Source organism: Amblyomma maculatum, chromosome 1 (assembly GCF_055883805.1).
Source record: "Amblyomma maculatum isolate TAMU_Amacu chromosome 1, ASM5588380v1, whole genome shotgun sequence".
Lineage (NCBI taxonomy): Eukaryota > Metazoa > Arthropoda > Arachnida > Ixodida > Ixodidae > Amblyomma > Amblyomma maculatum.
Window position 1 is genome coordinate 15,085,504 of NC_139344.1, and position 18,273 is coordinate 15,103,776.

Consider the following 18,273-nt stretch of genomic DNA (forward strand, 5'->3'; position numbering starts at 1 on the left):
ACGTGAAGGCAGGAAGATTTACATCCCATTTTGCAGCAAAATAATATCGCGCATTAAAGGGTTTACAGTACCTCACAGCAGGCGATTACTGCCTACAAAGTTGATTTTTTATTCCGCTTGTGTCCTTAGCTATCTGTTTTCTCATCAATCATACCGAATATTTCAACGCTTCTATCGTTAGTGTCAGAGTAAGGCCACCTAAGCACTCATGAGCATTTCTTTATGTGAATTTATTCAGTGTTTTAGCACTATAGGATTTCAGCATGAAATGTTGAAATCGTAGCTAGTCTGAAGTGGATGAACTGCGATAGATTGGGTGTGATTATTGAAGTGGACTTTGAAAGCAGTTCTCTTTTATTTCTCTTTATGTTATTTCTGGTGCAAGCTAATGCATCTTCTTGTGATTTACTCCCTTAATGATATTACCTCTACAACCTTGCTCTTGTTGCCACACCATTCGGTGGGCGTCCGATGCACTTTACGTGTGAAGTCCTAAATTGTATTCTACCAATAAATTATGGTTTTTCTCAATAAAGCTGAGTTTCATCATTTATTTTGAGGAAGACAAATTAGAAATATATATATATATATATATATATATATATATATATATATATATATATATTGTTACGGGGATGTACTTAATGTAACGGCATTGCGATGGGCTGAACTCGATGCTAAGACTTCAGTAGCCGTGTAGTATCCACTCCGTCAGTGTCGTTCTCTTTCTCAACGCTTCGTCGTGCCCGCGTTCCTCGGTCGTCGTCTTTGTCAGTGAGCACAATACTTTGGTCCCGCGTTTCCCGGTAACACTACCCCCCTCGGCAAAAGGCAACGTCCCGGTGCGTATTAGGCGTGCTGTGTGGAGGAGGAGTAATATGGCTTGAGGCGGGCGACATGTACGATTTCGGAAGTGGGTGTAGCAGTCGGTGACTTTGGGTTGAGCGGTGCAATCTCATAGGTCACGTCAGTCACTGGGCGTAGTACACGGTAAGGACCTGTGTTGTGGGGCAGAAGTTTTTGACACAACCCCACATGATGGCACAGAAGGCAGAGCAACACCAGAGATCCGGGAGGATAGTGCCCATCGCGGTGTTGAGCGTCGTAGCGGCGTTTTTGAGAGTCTTGAGAGATGGTGAGATTGTGACGAGCAATCTGGCGAGCAGCGTCGGCTCGGGTGATGGTATCGCGGGCATAGGTTGTGACGGGGCCAGCGGCGGGAAGCAAAGTGTCGAAGGGCAGTAAGGGGTCTCTTCCAAAGAGAAAATAGAATGGAAAGTACCCAGCAGTGTCATGACGCAAAGAGTTATATGCAAAGGTGACAAATGGCAGATGACTGTCGGATACGCACATTGCAAGCATGTCGGTGAGTGTGCGGTCAATACGCTCCGTAAGGCCGTTCGTCTGAGGGTGATACGCAGTGGTGAACTTGTGCCGAACGGAGCAAGAACGAAGTATTTCCTCAACAACTCGGGAAAGGAAACAGCGGCCACGGTCGGTAAGTAGTTGACGGGGAGCACCATGGTGAAGTATGACGTCGTACAAAAGGAAGTCAGCAACGTCTGTGGCGCAGCTGGTTGGAATGGCGCGAGTGATCACATACCGCGTGGCATAATCGGTGGCCACAGCGATCCATTTGTTTCCTGACAAGGACTCGAGGAAGGGCCCTAAGAGGTCAAGGCCAACACAAGAAAATGGCTCAGTCGGGATAGCAATTGGCTGTAGGTGTCCAGGTGGTAGCACAGGGGGTTTCTTACGGCGTTGACAGAGGACGCAAGTGGCTACATAACGTTGGACAGAGCGGTAGAGTCCAGGCCAGAAGAAACGCCGCCGCACGCGGTCATATGTGCGTGAGAGGCCAAGATGACCAGCTGTAGGGGTGTCGTGCATTTGTTCGAGAACGGCAGAGCATAGGTGTTGGGGAACGACCAGCAAGTGCTCAGCGCCATCAGGTCGCATGTTGCAGCGGTATAGCGTATATATATATATTGTGGTGAACGAGGAGCGGATTCACGAAGACGAGGAAGAGAACGACGAAGTGCCTCTGCGCTGCTCGAGCTCGCTGGTTTTGTGCCTTGACGAACTGTGTTCTTGTGCTGTTTGCCGTGCAGCTTACAGAGGGATATATTCCCTGTTGAAGCCTCAGTAAAACCCCTTTCACTTGGTGGAGGTGCGGAATGCGTCGGCATCGACCACCTCACCCGATATGCGGAGACCGCCGCCCTACCTGCCGCTACTGCCCGTAAAGTTGCCCTGTTTTTGCTTCATCATTTTGTTCTTCGCCACGGCGCGACGCGTGAGCTACTGAGTGACAGAGGCAGAGTCTTCCTTTCCAACGTCGTTGAAGCTCTACTGGCCGAATGTCGAATCATACATCGGACCACCACAGCCTATCACCCTCAAACTAACGGGCTGACTGAGCGCTTCAATCATACTCTCGGAAATATGCTCACGATGTATGTTGCTGCCGATCAGTCTAACTGGCACGCTGTTCTTCCTTTCGCGACATACGCTTACAACACCGCCACGCAGTCAACTACCGGATTTAGCCCTTTCTTCCTCCTTTATGGCCGTGAGGCATCGTCCACGATGGACCCTATATTACCATATCGTCCCGACTCCTCCGAGTGAACACCCCTTTCCGACTCTGCAAAGCATGCGGAGGAATGTCGCCAACTGGCCCTCAGTTTAACATCGGAATCTCAAGGGCGCCAAAAGCATCATCACGACAAAGATCAGATGCCACATGTTTTTCCTACAGGATCCCTCGTTTGGCTCTGGGTTCCTGGCACCCCACTGGGATTGTCTCGAAATTTCGAACTGAGTACCACGGCCCCTACCGCATCGTTCACCAAACCTCCCCTGTAAATTATATCGTGGAGCCACTCACTCCCTCTTTGGACATACGTCATCGTGGCCACGAAACTGTGCATGTGAGCCGCCTCAAAATGTACAACAACCCGCTCGTCTTGTCCTCGCCATAGGTCGCCAGGGTGGCTCCTCTTCGCTCCCAGGGAAATTGTAGTGAACGAAGAGTGGATTCACGAAGACGAGGAAGAGAACGACGAAGTGCCGCTGCGCTGCTCGAGCTCGCTGGTTTTGTGCCTTGACGGACTGTGTTCTTGTGCTGTTCACCGTGCAGCTTACAGAGGGCTATATTCCCTGTTGAACCCTCAGTAAAACCCCTTTCAATATATATATATATTATATATGTTTTCCTTTAGGCAGATCTTGCTTTCCAACTCCTCAAGTACTGCTCACTGAAATATGAGCATACTAAGCATACAAATTGGTTTCATGCAGTGCAAAGGTAGCCTTCTCTGCAGCCTTCTTTATTTTTCAACTCATGACTTGCACAAACTGGCTCAAGGCTGAATATGCAAATCATAATAGTAAGAGACATGTAGGTGTTCTGCAGTGAAGCCACAGTTTGGCAAAGGCATTCATGTACTATATAATGTCATTTCAACTTTTTTTATCTCTAAGGTTTTCATTCTAAAACAGGCCTGAATACTACAAAAAAAGTCACTTTTTTGTGGAGACTGGAACTAAATGTTCTTAAAACCACTCCATTTAACAACTTTAAATTATTCTGAACTTTAACTAAAGCAACCTGTGAAAGCGTAAAAAAGTTCATTTGGCTGAAATATAGTAAGGTTATTGTATTATTTATTTTTATTTATTTATTTATTTATTTATTTATTTATTTATTTATTTATTTATTTATTTATTTATTTATTTATTTATTTATTTATTTATTTATTTATTTATTTATTTATTTATTTATTTATTTATTTATTTATTTATTTATTTATTTATTTATTTATTTATTTATTTATTTATTTATTTATTTATTTATTTATTTATTTATTTATTTATTTATTTATTTATTTATTTATTTATTTATTTATTTATTTATTTATTTATTTATTTATTTATTTATTTATTTATTTATTTATTTATTTATTTATTTATTTATTTATTTATTTATTTATTTATTTATTTATTTATTTATTTATTTATTTATTTATTTATTTATTTATTTATTTATTTATTTATTTATTTATTTATTTATTTATTTATTTATTTATTTATTTATTTATTTATACACAGTACCTACAGCGCCCTCACAGGGGCATTATTGTAGGGGGGAAACATCATAAATAAGAACCAACATCTAGTACACAATAAATTAGGCAAATGATGCGGTCTACACAGAATACAGAAAACCCATGCACTGTGGAAGCAGAAACAGACAAAGAAAAAATAAAAACCATTGTAGAAAGGCAAACATACCCTAAACACACACACACGCACACACAAAAAAAAAGATACATTTTAAAATACAGCACTGCTTAAAGAATAAATCTTTAGGCATAATCAACCTTGATAAAAAAAAAAAAAGCAACATAATACACTCGGACAACAATTATTGCACTTATATTGACAGGTGGCTTTGCAAATCAGTCAAAAACGATGTAGGAGGAGCGGTAGCGACCCGCGAAGGGAGACAGTTCCAGTCATGCACTGTTCGTGGGAGAAAACTATATTTAAATACGTTTATACGGCAATTGTACTCGCGTACCTTAAGTAAATATTCTGATTATGCCTCATTTTTTTTTTTTATGCATTTTCAGTGGCCTAAAAAAATATGAGAAGTTCCTATATTGTTACATTTATCAACTGACATGAAAGAACAATGCAAGTGAAATAATCTTACAATAATATCTGTCACTACATTTTGTTTCACGCATGATTTGAAAATTTCTTCCAGAGACCAACTTTTGCTTCTCGTCAGAAAATTCAAATAGTGCGCCTACGTCAACTAAACATTTTCTCAAGAAAAATACTTCCAATGAAAGAACTTTTGCACAATTTCCAACATGTCCAATTTTTTGCAGAATTGGTGGTGGTCGGTTTTGGGACCTGGAACGTTTAGCATGGAATAACCCATATGTGATGTCCTCAGCTGACAGGCAATTATTTAACTAAACATTTTGCAAAAGTTTGCAAGAAACATGGTGCAAGAATTATATCATGAAAGTGAAGGCCATAATATTTGAAGGCAAGTCCAATTTTAGAACCTGTTGAATTGCCATTGTAGTTTAGAATACTGAGCATCAAAAATACATTTTCTGACAATCAACAAGTTTGCTTCCCTCCCTTGCACATTCATGAAAAAGGCATCTCCTGCTTTGCCGGCATAGTTTATGTATTTTATGACGCAAAAGAAGCTCACATCATTTTGGCAATAATACCATACATAGTTGCGAATGTGCCGCAACATACATTTAGAAGCCAACTAAAACAGCTTTCAAAAGCGTATTTTAGCCTTCTCAGTAGTTTGGACCACTCTGCAATTAAAAAAATTTAAAAACTAGGCTCAATTCAATGTAAACTGCCTACCATTACACAGTGCAGTCTTGCTACATGACACCAAAAATCTTAAAGTTGACAAATACTAGTTAATTAGTCATCTATTTATTGAGCTCTATCACATATTTAAATTCCACAGTGCTTTGCAGTCCCTCTGCAAGGACCTTATCAATGCCCCTTTCTCAGGCTAAAATAATCACAGAGTATATTGCAAACCCCATTTCAACAACCCTGAGTTTATGTTCGTTTGCTTAAGCAAGCCTCACACAAATGAAGCATGTATTAGTAAACTAAATGGCAGGTTACGGAGACAACTACAAATTCCTGTGCCAAGTGCAATAAGAAAAGGTGACCCACCTTGACAAGAACCCTGCAGTGGCTGCTTGAGAATGACTCCTGAATGAGATACTTCCAGTTTTTCTTCTACTGTTTTCTTGGAACTGTTGACATTCGCCGCTACAGGACCAGAGGATTTACATGAAAGCATTGGCGGTGGCAATGGAGGTGGAGCAGGGATTGTGCTGGGTCTCTCAAGCACCTTCTCCCTTTTTGGAAAACAAGCTGAGCTGGCAGATGGTTCTTGGCAGTCGGATGATTTGAAAGCGTAGCTCAACTTTGAAGCTGAAGGAGACTTTGTGAAGCCCTGGGCTTCCTGAAAGCAAAAGACAAACCACACAATGCACAACAACGTTAGATGTTCCAACTTCTATCAAAGAGAAGTGATGCTTGTTGGTGGTTCATGATGGTAAAACAGCGTGTAATACGAAGGACAAGAAAGGAACACATAAGAAGGAGCGCTCGTCTCGTCTGTGTGTTCCTTCTTTGTCCTTCGTATTACGCGCTGTTTTACCATCTTCTGTCAAAGACAAGCCATGCAATATTTGAACCTTTTTCCAGTAACATCCTGAGCATGCGTGAAGCCTCCTCGGCTTCCATTTTTGCTAGCATGCCAGGCGAAAATGGCGGGACGAGTTTGCTGCACGTGCTTTTCAACAAAACAGCGTCCCTCGCTTCATCGACGCGACAAACTACTGCACAATAATTACGTGCAGTGCTAGCATCTTCTAGGCCCTTGGAAATGTATGCACTGTACTGTCTCTACCTGCCCTTGCCTCACGTGTACACAGATGACTGATGCGTCACTGCACAGGCTAGGGAAAGACCAGCCCTGTACTTACGTACAGCTTGGAAGATAAAGCCAACAATCCACTAGAGCGAAAGAATTTCAGCAGAAAATTTGCGAGGGGCCCCAGTAACCCGTCCCGTCAAACATACTTTGCCTGGCAGCTGAAAGAGGGGAGTGCTTCTGGAAAACGATCCACTGTAACATCAAGTGCAACTCGAATGAATACAAAAGATATGAGTGCTGCAAGCAGAAAGTTGGCAGTACTAATACAGTGAATGGATTGGAAAAAAAGTGAATATGATCATCAGATCTTGCCACCAGCCCATTCAGTCAGTGCTTCCTCCTCATTACCCTAAACCTGTACTGTCATCCCAGCTTCATGCGCTGTCTCCCATTCTCCAACATGCATTACATGCATACTTTGTTGAGCTATTCGGTACATGGTCAATGTTAATTGCACACCTCAACTGAGACCGAACAAAGCGAGCAGACAGACACAATGAGGAGCGCTATATCTCTCCCCTCCCTTTGTGCTATCTCAGCTTCCCTGTGCCTTTACTGTTGAATGGTTTATTATTTGCTAGCAGAAAAAGCAATCCCCATGCTTTTTTAGTTTTTTTTTTTTGTCTTCCTGGCACACACCAGTTGCCGTTCCCATGCCTTTATGACCTAAATGTGCCCTGTGCAAATAGGTTACAATGGAGCATTGGGCACTCAACGGCAAAAACAACAATTTGGTTGTGATGCAGTGCTGCTACGAAGTGTGTTCAATGCATTCGACAAAACACCTACTCAGCACCCTGACGTCACATCGGTTAAGACACAGGAAGGTTTAAGAGGTGTGCACGCTAGGCAGTTCTCAAGTTTTAGGGAGGCAGTACTTCAACGCTACCTTCTTCGATAAAAATAATTTAATACATACAGGCTAAAGAAATAAAATGGCACTTTAACCATCCCACTGCCAGGATCATTTTACATGTTAGTTCCATGAAAATTTCAAGGTAGTAATGCACTGCGATGCTCTGAAGGACATGTTTGTTAAAATTTTTTATTGCGTTCGGCACGTTTACGCTTGTGGCCCATTTTTGTAGGAGGCAGGCTCACTTCCTTGCTCTCTTCATTCGACAAGCTCGGCTGCTTCGTCGTTGTCACTATCATTTGAGTGAGAATTCATCGGCATTTCTCATTTTCTTTCTCCATCAAACCATGGGCGCACGTGGCACACTGTCTCACCATGGATGCAGAGCTGACGAGAAAGCAATGCGGTGTTGTGATGTCGATGGAGAAACATTCGATCCATATGTTTCAAATTTACCCAGCAAGATTTATGCATTTATGTGATTTCTCCACAGATGGCACAACATGTCCGCACCGTTATTGTTACACGAATAGTATCGTGAGTGGCAGGGGTTGTGCGTGTATGGTCTTCAGAGATATCTCGGGAGTGGCAGTTAAAGGGTTATGAGAGGGATATGCTACTGATGTTAATGGGGTGCAGTATTGCTTCTTTAACCCCCCCCCCCCCCCCCCCCCCCCAAACGTGAAAAATATCTGCAATAAAAAAAATATCTGATGGCCATTTTTGTTTCTCCACGCTTCAAATGACGTGCCCTGAAGAAACACTACTTCTGATTAGCTTTCGTAGAAGCTTTGATCCATCCTTTTTCTTACAGATTGCGAGTTGAAAACAAAATCACGCGATACCCGACGCTTTTGCTTTGTAGATAACCCAAATAGTATGTCAGAATCGGCTTATTTACCATTCACACATAGATTCAGAACATTTCTGAAATGGCTGTCAGCCCCCATTCACTGTCATCTGTCTGATGCCCAGGGCTGTTGTGAGTATAATTTCCTCCTCAGTTTTATTTTCCGCTCCGGATGCTAAAGTGCAGATTTTGAATGTGTCTTCTTTTTCGCTTCTTTGTTGCTGCGAGGGATACATGCCGCTATAACCCAATGTGACATTTACATGTTCATTATAACACTTGTGCATAGTAGTCTTTAAAAAAATGCTTTAAAAAGCCAGCACAACAAGCCCCCACCATTAATTCTCCTAAGGCACCACTTGCGCGTAGGCAGGTTCAGTCTGCAGTGTGCGCGCGCCCACCGAAGGGAGAGTGAAATTCGAGAACTGAAGAGGAAAGCAGCCAAAGAGAAGAGAGTGTCACTAATTTCAGAATAATGGGGCTTTAGGTGCGGCGAAGAGGTGGCGACCCCACCAAGGTGCGGCGGGAGGTGGAAACAGACATTGTGAAGGCCATAAGAAGCGCGCTCTCCCACGAGACTGGCCGTGGCTACAGACCGGATCAATCGAGATGCCGCCACTGCCATGGCGAGCTCGTGAAGAAGAGGAATGTAAAAGGGATGAAGAGACGTCACAACGAAGTTTGAGGGGATTATGGCTGCGGTGCATGTTGCGGACAAGCTCCTACCACTCCTGCTCTGCAACTATAATTAGTGTTACGGTGGCCCGCGGGTAGCATTCATGTCCTCCAGGTTCTCCTCAAAGTGAGTAGCAGTGGTTTTGCCACCCACCTCTCCAACCATCTGCCCAGCACTGCTCACCTCTCGTGCTCCAAGTTCGCTATACTTAGGGGCAACCTCCTATGACTGATGTGGCCAGTCACGCCGTTTCAGACAATGCTGCACACATCATTGGCCTTTTAATTTTATTTCAGGATGGTGTCACACCGTCCTAACGACTACTCATGCTTTTCTCTCTTGAAACCACCTACTTCCTCCGCTCAAGTACATTAAACTGTTGCTGTTTGAGAATACTTCACCGCATGGGTCAGAGTATGTGTGGTGAAGCATCTTGAAAATGCAACAGGGATATAACCAAAATTCGATATATCCTGGCTTGATATACAGTCGAACCCGGATATATCGAACCTGGTTATATCGAACTCACGGAATATCCCCCTTGAAAATCCCATGTAAAAGTATAGGAAAGCCGCGTCATATATCGAAATCAATTTCAGCGGTCGTTCGATATATCGAACTCCGCACCACGCACTGGAAAGTGTGCCTTTCCAAAAGACGATCGCATCACCTTCGGCCGTTTCCCACGTGACGTTTTCAAGCCAAGCGCGGAAGTAATGAGAGGGGACAGTTCGGCTAGGGCAGCGCCGCGCCCATTCCCTAAAGGCACGCGCATTTGCGGTTATCGTTTCCCGCCCACCAGCACGTGACGTTTGCAAGCCATGTGCGTGAATGAACCAGAGAGAACCGGTAAGAACGAGAGGGGAAAAACGCGACAGAGCAAAGCGCAAGGGTGTGCCTATTCTTTTGCAGAGCTATCACTCTCCTTCCTCTTTTCCAGCCTTCGTTCGCAGTAGCACGCGCTATGCATGCGCCAAGCCAGCTCAGCCCGTTTTGAGACAGAACGCCGGACACTTTCTCCAGCGTGTGTTGCGAACCCTCTGCGCGTGGCGGCTGACGTGGCTATGACGCCTGCGGAAGTTAAGAATCGGCATTTTTTTTTTTTTTTTTTTTGTGAGAGTAGTCTATTTTTATCGTTGTGCTGTACGCACGCGCGGCTAGCGTAAGATATGGCGTTACGAAGCGGCAATTTTCTTTCTGTGGGAGTCGTTTATCCTTGCATGTATGAATCAATGAAAACACGCGGTGAGCTGCGATCATGACACCGACTTTTAGCATTTTTCGCTTCAAACATCATTTGCAGCTACTGTATCACGCTTTCTAACGATTTTGTGGCAGTGGACTACGCCCGCCCCAGGCGCGGCGTGATAAATCGAACCAGGTTTGTGCAATCAAGCCGCCAGGGGCAGTCTGCCAAGTTCGCTCCCCAGCCGCCACAGGAGCTATCAAAAGATAAACACGCCACGACGTTATCACTGCGCAGCATCTTGGCAAGCTGCCAAGAAATGAGCTGTGGATGAGACGACCGAAACGAAGTGCGACATGCAAGCAAAAACGCTCGCGATTTCTGTCGCGGCGACATAGAAACCTTGTTTTGAGCTGCCGTGGTAACTCGAGCGGCGAGAGGGACACAGTTCAAACAAGCTGGAAATTTTTTGCTCTATCGCTGCCGCTCATCGCTGAGATCGCTTAATCGCTTGCATGTGAACGAGCTGGCCTTAACGCTTTTTTTTCCCCTAATTCTCGAGTGCAAAAGTGCAGGGCGGGTTCATTATGCAAGTGAGTTGATTATGCGACAAATACGGTATCGTTTTTTCGCATTGTAAGTGCCACCCCAAGCCGATTTCTGTATATCGAATTATCGATATAGTATCGAACTATTTTGCGATCCCCTCCGAGTTCGATATATCCGGGTTTGACTGTAATGCCCCCCTCCCCCATTTTTCCAGTCCTCAAATGTCCATGTCTCAAATTTTCAGGAAAAACCCTGATGTTGTCGCTTAGAATCCACATGCGTTGGAGATAGATTGAGCCTGCAGCTGATACACACGATAGGTACATGAAAATGCGTTGTAAACAAATGCCATTCAAGGTGAGTACCTGCGCTGGTCAGCACGCTGCTTGAACAGAGGCTAAAAAGCGGGTGCTGCGACAATTGTTGTTCGTAGATTACGTCCCTCTCTATTCTGAAATGAAAGCTTGAACAGCGGTCAGTGACAACAGCACTTCCGTGATGCCAGAGAGATGCACATGGTTCAAGCACACTCACGAGGAAAAGGGTGCATTACTTTGGACGACGTATCCACTTAGAACCCCTGATTCCCAGCTCTACTACATATGTGGCCTATACATGGTGCTTTAGATATTAACCTCGGGGTTACCTGCAAATGTTTTTGATAAGGCGAATCCAGAATTGCCTAAATGCATGAAATCATATGTAACCTTTGCCTGTCTTGGACTCTGAAATAAGTCCTTGGGGCAGGCGCTTTGTTTTCGGATGGCATCATGGCCACTTAAGCGGTGTCTTTTTCTTTTTGTACACTACTTGAAATCTATACTCGTGACAGGGCGATAGTGCAAGCTCACCACCTAGCTAGACAACCTGCCAATCTTAAATCTGCCACTATTTTCTGCACCGTGCACTGTGTTGACAGATGCTGACACAGAAGACAGACACGGCAAGGATGAAACATGGAATATTGAGTATCAGCTACAAACTCGTGTGCAAACTTTTGTCAACACGTACAATGCACAGTGCAAAAATGAACCGCTATCTCAGTTTGGCACCCTATTATGAGCGACTACTGCGACAGTGTACAGCCACCTTTGTGCAAAAATTACAACTTCTCTCGTGCGGTAACAATAAGGCTTCCTGATTCCGGCTCTCTGATTTCAAGGAAGTGCTGCTGCCACTGACCACTATCCATGTTTTGAGTAAGCCCTCGATGGACCCACTTCTCAGCCTCAGCTCGAGCAGCGCTATTCAGTGCAGCTGCCCATGCGAAGTGGCATTCATTTACGATAAAGGTTCTTGTTGCTCTCGCACGTGGCAGCCGCTAAACATGCCACGTAAAGAAAACATGCTTGCGGAGAAACAGTATCTCTGCTACATACCAAAAACATGACGGCCGGCGTCGTTCCACTGCGACTCCATGGCACGGCTCAGAGCCTGTGCATACTACCTATACACTTCTGCGCAATTCTAGTTTATATTTTATTTGCAAATATCATGTCAATTCTGAAATAAACAGATAAACAATATTTGCTATCTGTTAATTTTCAAATTTTTCTTGTTTTACGTTTGGTCTGGTTTGGGGGTTTCACGTCCCAAAGCAACTCAGGCTATAAGAGACACCGAGTGGGGGGTTCTGAAAATTTAGATTTTTTGGGGTTCTTTTAACATGCGCTGACATCGCACAGCAAGCGGGCGTCTTATTTTTCGCCTCCATCGAAAAGTGGCTGTCGCAGCCAGGATTTGATCCCGCATCCTTGGGCACAGGTTCCAAGTGCCCTAACCACTGCGCCACCACAGCAGGGCTTTTCTTGCTTTATTTATTTTTTCCTTTTTTCACTGATCAGACATTCCGCTCAATATTCAAAGGCACTTTCTTTCCCATAGCCGTATTTGACCCACATTTGGAGATTTCAATGCTCACACACCGCTAAAATTTCCTTTTGCGTTAAAAAATAGACTCAAAACAAAATCACTACAATTTCTTTCTTGTAAAAATAATAGGCCAGGCTGAAGAATAGGCCAAATTAAAGGTTACAATTTCTGGAATGTACCCTCTGCATTGTTTCAGTTCTACAATAATGAAGCATAGTTGTGCCTAATTTCCTATGTAACCACAGTGTCTCGTCTATAAATGCATAATAGACCTTTTGTAAAGTTTTGTTCCCATTGTAGTGGCATAATTTTTCAGATAAGTAGGAAAAATTTCAAGATGTGAACAAATACAAAGAAAAGGGAAACTGCAAATATAAAAGATTTCCTGCCATATTCAACACTCTAGCCAGTTACTGTTTGTGGCCTCCAACTGTACTTAGATCACTTTAAACACAGGATACATACCATGCATCTATTAACAAATTTGAGGGCTTCAAGGCTAGGTGTGTTTATATTATATTTTCACCGATGTTACCTTTGACAAAACTGTAGAGCAGGCTTACTAAAGCCACAGTGTACTTTACTGAGAATGCCTTGCAAAAGGCATAAAAAAAAAGTAAATGACAAGTTCTGTGCAATGTAAGAAAAAGGAATAAAGAAGGAAAATGGAAAGCTTAAGTTCTAGGATTTGGGGCAGGAAGCGACAGTATTTCACCGGATCCTTTTCTTTTTCTACAGAAAGGAAATTGAGTACGCAAAAACTATCTGTATAGTACTACTGCACTATTTTTGGCACAAGTGGTGGTCAGGTAGGCTAGCTAAGGCTGTTCTGTCTACGAACACAAAGACAGCAAATGACACATTCTTTTACCATCATGTTAGAAGCAATAAACTTGCATTTCAGTAGCAAGGGACCTGGATCACCATGAAAAGGCTCTGGCACCACCAATGGTGTAATAATGCATACACAGACATTGGTTTTGCAAACTCGGTCACTACCAAAGACAAAAACTACTGTGACTCAAGAAAGCACATGCAAGGAACATGCGACAGCAAACAGCATACCAAGCTTGCAATAACCTTAGGGTCCCAGTTGTTCTTCCTCTCAGGAATCCGGAGGGAGTCGCTCGCCCCTGTCTCATGATTGCCAGCCATTTTTTTGGGCCGATCCACTTTTGCAGAACTCAATGGCTTTGGCACACACATGCTAGATGGGGCTGCATCTGAAAGGAAAAAGCCAGTCACATAATGTAAATACTGTACAAATAAAACTAAGTACTGTTAAATATAGGCAATATTATTAAATGATTAAGAAAAAGATAGCTGGGCATGAGAATCTCAGCTACAATGACCCACATGCAGCATACCCAGGTAAAAAGTCGCTGAGATACATTAACGGTTTGGTTTGATTTGGTATACGAGGTTTAACATCTCAAAACAACTCAGGCTACGAGAGACGCCATAGTAGAGGTCTCCAGAAATTCGATCACCTGGGGTTCTTTAACATGCACCAACATAGCACACCACACGGGCGACTTCCTTTTCGCCTGCATCGAAAAGCAGCCACCGCGGCTGGGATTCAATCCCGCATTCTAGGATACAGGAGTCAAGCGCCCTAACTACTGCACCACTGCAGCGGGGCATTACAGACCCACAACTTTTTTTCATTTCATACCCTTCGACTCATCATCTATCTTATGGTGAAACATTACCTCAAATATGCAGTAGACATTCAGAAAGCAATTTGTTTTATGAAGGAGTGTGCGAATATCGCAACAATCCAGTATAAATTTCACATGATTCCGTATGTTGCTTATCGTACAGGAAGGACCTGTATGAAACCGGGCGGAGCTGTCATATCAGTGCTGGGCCAGAAAAAATGCCAGACTAAACCGAACCTTCGAATTATCGAATGGACCAGAAGAAGCTGCTGAAAACCGCTTGCATACCATATTTTTTTTGTCTGATGAAAACCTGCTCGATGGTTGCCTGCATCTGTGATGAAACCGAATTGAGAACGATGTTTTTTTCTGCTTTCGTAAAGTGCTTCACTTCGACACTGTCGGGTAGGCCCTCTTCACAAAATGGACGTTCTTTCTTCACAAAATGACCCTGTCGAGTTCTGAAGATGCTTCACTACACAGTCAGTGCCATCAAGCCTTGCGGCGAGGCAAGCAGTGAGCGGAAACTGCAATGTATGCGAAAATTTTCGATGTATTTGGTAATTTTCTAATGTTAAAAAATTACGAATATCAGTGTGTCAGATATAAATATGAATCAAATGAGAAACATATTGGTCATTTCAGACTAATAGTGACTCCAGCTGTAACTTAATGTCACCAGCCTAGCTAATAACGCACACACGATAGGATTTGTGGCAATATCTGGGACACTATAGGCTAGTCGGTAGTGACTGATAGGTCGAAACATACTTTCGGTTTCTCGGTTCTTGCTTTTAAAAATATTTCAGCTTGATAATTTTAAAAACTTTTGTTTTCTTCGTATCAGAGAGAGGTGATTCTAATAAATGATACGATCAAACTCAAAATGCTCAAAAAACACCCGGAGTCACTCCAATCTCTAGTTGCTGTCAAATCCTAAGGCTGCTCTAAGATGATTAGCTTACTATACTCCTGGACAACTTTTTCTAGCCACGCAGCCAAGGCTATGGGAATGGAGTTTCCGTCACGGTGTTACTACATCATGTAGTTCTGGCATATCTGGCCCCAGTTACAGTTTCAGTTTCATTTCCACCTTTGCTTGAAATTATAGTTTTCGATTCGCCAAAGACTCAGAAATGACTTTTTTTTAGAATACTTCAGGCCTAAGTGAATGTAAATTCGCGATTAATGAATATCGAACCCAAAACAAGCGCATTTCAAAAGCATACAGAGATTGGCGGGTAGACGCAGCAGAAGCAACCGACATACCCTTTGGGCGATTCCTGACAGATGGCGCGGGCATCCCGTTTGCTCGGCATATTGTCAATATTTCCGCAATGGTATAATATTCCAGAGCATGCTTCGCGAAATTTACGAAGCGACTATATTCTCCTGCGCAGTGAGCTGATGCATTCCAACTCTGTAACTTTGGCTGCATAGCCAGAAAAAGTTGTCTAGGAGTATATAACTAGACAGAACTGACTGACAGCTCAATACAAATCAATAATAGTAATCTGCATATAGTCCAAAACCAGAGATACCAACACAAGCTAATAATTATGATGTGAGTATGCCACCTAACAGAAAACAAAACAGTTTCATAAATGCCATATTTTCAAATTCCTGTACGGAACACATAACATAATGTAAGGTTTATTAGACGTTTCAGAAGCACAGCTTGTTTGGAAATAATACTGCATTTTTTTCCTTCAGCAATTTCTTCTCGAAGAAGCCAGGTTATCTGCAAGTTTACTTTTCAAGCATACTAATACTACTAACAGCTCTATAAAGCTTAAAGACTGATCTTCAGGTTATGATTAGAAAGGCAGATTTCACAATATTTCCAGAAGATATTGTCACATTAGGCGGTGCATACACATAAGGAAAGAAGAAGAAGACTCTCGTGAGTTTGAGAGAAGACGACGTTCAACAGCGTCGGCTGGTGCCTGCAGGGAACGTCTGTTTGAAAGCCTTGTCTTCGGTGTCCGCCCTCTGCTACAAGCTGAACTACCCCGTAATACCTTGGTGGAGGTGCTGGGTAACGATCCCAGTACCTCTCGCAGTACCTGAAAAGTTTTCGTATGATCTTATGCCATATATACAATGTATACACTTCTGTGATTTGCGCTCTTCCTCTCGGAAAGGCATTTCATGATGCTATTTTCGTACCGGTATTAGTTTGAGAAAGAAAACAATTCTACACAAAACATTTGCAGCAATGACAACAAACACATAATATGGAACACAAGTCGAAAATGGCACTATGAACAAAACCTGATAGTTCCTTTTTGTTTTTGCAAAGATATTGTATACCGATGGGGTTCCTCGGCCTCTTACCTGGTTCAGGGGACACCTCTCGCCTTCTTCGGAGAGCTGCAAGGCCTCGAGGTGCCCTTGTGAATCCATCATCAACAGCTTGGGCTGCTTGCTGAAGGGCCTGCTGGCTTTCTTTACAGCCAGAGTCTGGTGAAACATCACGCCTCCTTCTTAGTACAGCCAAACCTTTGGGTACTTCATTGTCTTCTGCAATAAAGGCACGCCTAGGAGATGGAACCCATTCTTGATCATCCGAGTTCTTGGGTCCTGAAAGAAAGCAGAAAAAAATTCTAGAGGGCACTTGGGACCACTAAAGTGTGATGAGGCGAAAGCCATTATAGCGCGATGGATCGTAGCCCCCCCGCCCCCCTCTCCCTCTCCCTCTTTTCTTTCACTCCTACCTTCCTCCCTTCCTTTATGGCGTGGTTCAGGTGCCTGCAGAGAAGTGCGCCTTTTCTTCCCTCTAAACCTTCTGTTTGCTGTGTGATGCAGCGTTCGAGGAAGCGCCGATGGACGCCCGGCAGGGTCAGTTTCGTATACGCGTGAATTGCCTGGTGACTACCAGTCGTGACCGCCCCTCGTTGAACACAACCAGCGTTCTGTTGAACACATCAAAGTTCACCAGCGTTCTATTATTGGTTACAGGAAAGAAAAGGTGCAGTATCTGTCACTAGCAGAATACCACTACTATCATCCTCACTGTAGACAAAGAAAATTATGATTCGCGTGTCATGATCCCGGGCGTGGCGCAGTTGGTTAAACAGCTAGGCTGGGGATGCAAGAGATGGAAGTCTGATTTCTGGTGGAGACAGGATTTATAGATTTGTTTTTAGCTACCTTTCTCACATTATGATGTGCGTTTCACGATACCGGGAGTCGTGGCTGATGACGTCATAATCTCGCGGCATTCCACGGAAGATACCGCAGAATCTCTTGAAGAAGTGTGACACTTCTCGTGGACGGACGGACAGGGTCATGGAGGCGAGTATGAGCCATTAAAGACTTTCATCTTAAAAGCTCATGGAACTGCCACGTGACAGGATTGCACTAGATAATCGATGCAAAAATATAGACAAACCAAAAAGACATTCAGAAGCGCTACCATTTGGTCTTCATTTAACTGTGCAATGACTAGAGTATCACCTATGTTACAGAGTGTAAAAATCTGAATAATTTTTATTGAACTACATCAGCGGGGGAGGCTTCAGCTTTTTCCAACCCCCACCCCCGAAATTTTTTCGTATTGAATTGCCTGCTTGTCTCACTCCCATCAGCATCAATGCCCTGCATATGATGCTGCTTCCTTCGTTTCACCTGTTCTTTTTTTCTCGTTCGTGGTCAGTCCCCTTGCTGCTGCAGTTTAATAGTTACAACCTTCCTCACTGGTCTCCCACACTTGCGTCCAGCGACGCTAAGTGAAACTTGAAAATTCTCCAACAATCACTCCTTAACTCCGAGAAACCAGACGTTTCGGAGCCAGCTCGATTCCTTCTTCAGAAGTGATGCATGGCTTGTTATATGTAAATGAAAGAAGAAGCGAGGAGGGGCGCATACAGGAGGGGGGAGGAGAGAGAGTAGGTGTTGAAAAGGGTGGGGTGGAGGGGGGGCTAAAGCTTTATTGAATCCGAATGCCAGCAAGTAGAGGTGCAGCAGTGCTTGCTGGTGTCTTTTTTCTTTTATTTCTGAGGTGGCCAGCAACAAATGAAGACCCGGTAGAAACACACCAGAAAGGTTGCCTCTTGTCTGGTTGACGTTTTTTGGGTCATCTGACTCAAGAAGGAGTCTTTTTGATATTCGGTCTC

At 43.6% G+C, this 18,273-nt stretch overlaps 1 protein-coding gene across 2 annotated transcripts in view; it reads right to left on the minus strand.

Annotated features, from left to right (window-relative positions):
• The window catches only part of LOC146201809 (uncharacterized), a 92,517-nt gene that overhangs the window by 62,722 nt on the left and 11,522 nt on the right, over window positions 1-18,273 (minus strand). Inside the window, exons 4-6 of one of the 2 annotated variants that reach the window (XM_084587769.1) lie at window positions 16,493-16,738; window positions 13,575-13,717; window positions 5,734-6,028 (exon numbers count right to left, since the gene is read on the minus strand). In XM_084587769.1, the coding sequence (XP_084443895.1) occupies window positions 5,734-6,028; window positions 13,575-13,717; window positions 16,493-16,738 (684 nt within the window). Of the gene's footprint in view, window positions 1-5,733; window positions 6,029-13,559; window positions 13,718-16,492; window positions 16,739-18,273 lie in introns of both variants that reach the window. The other variant, XM_084587768.1, reaches the window with a different exon arrangement.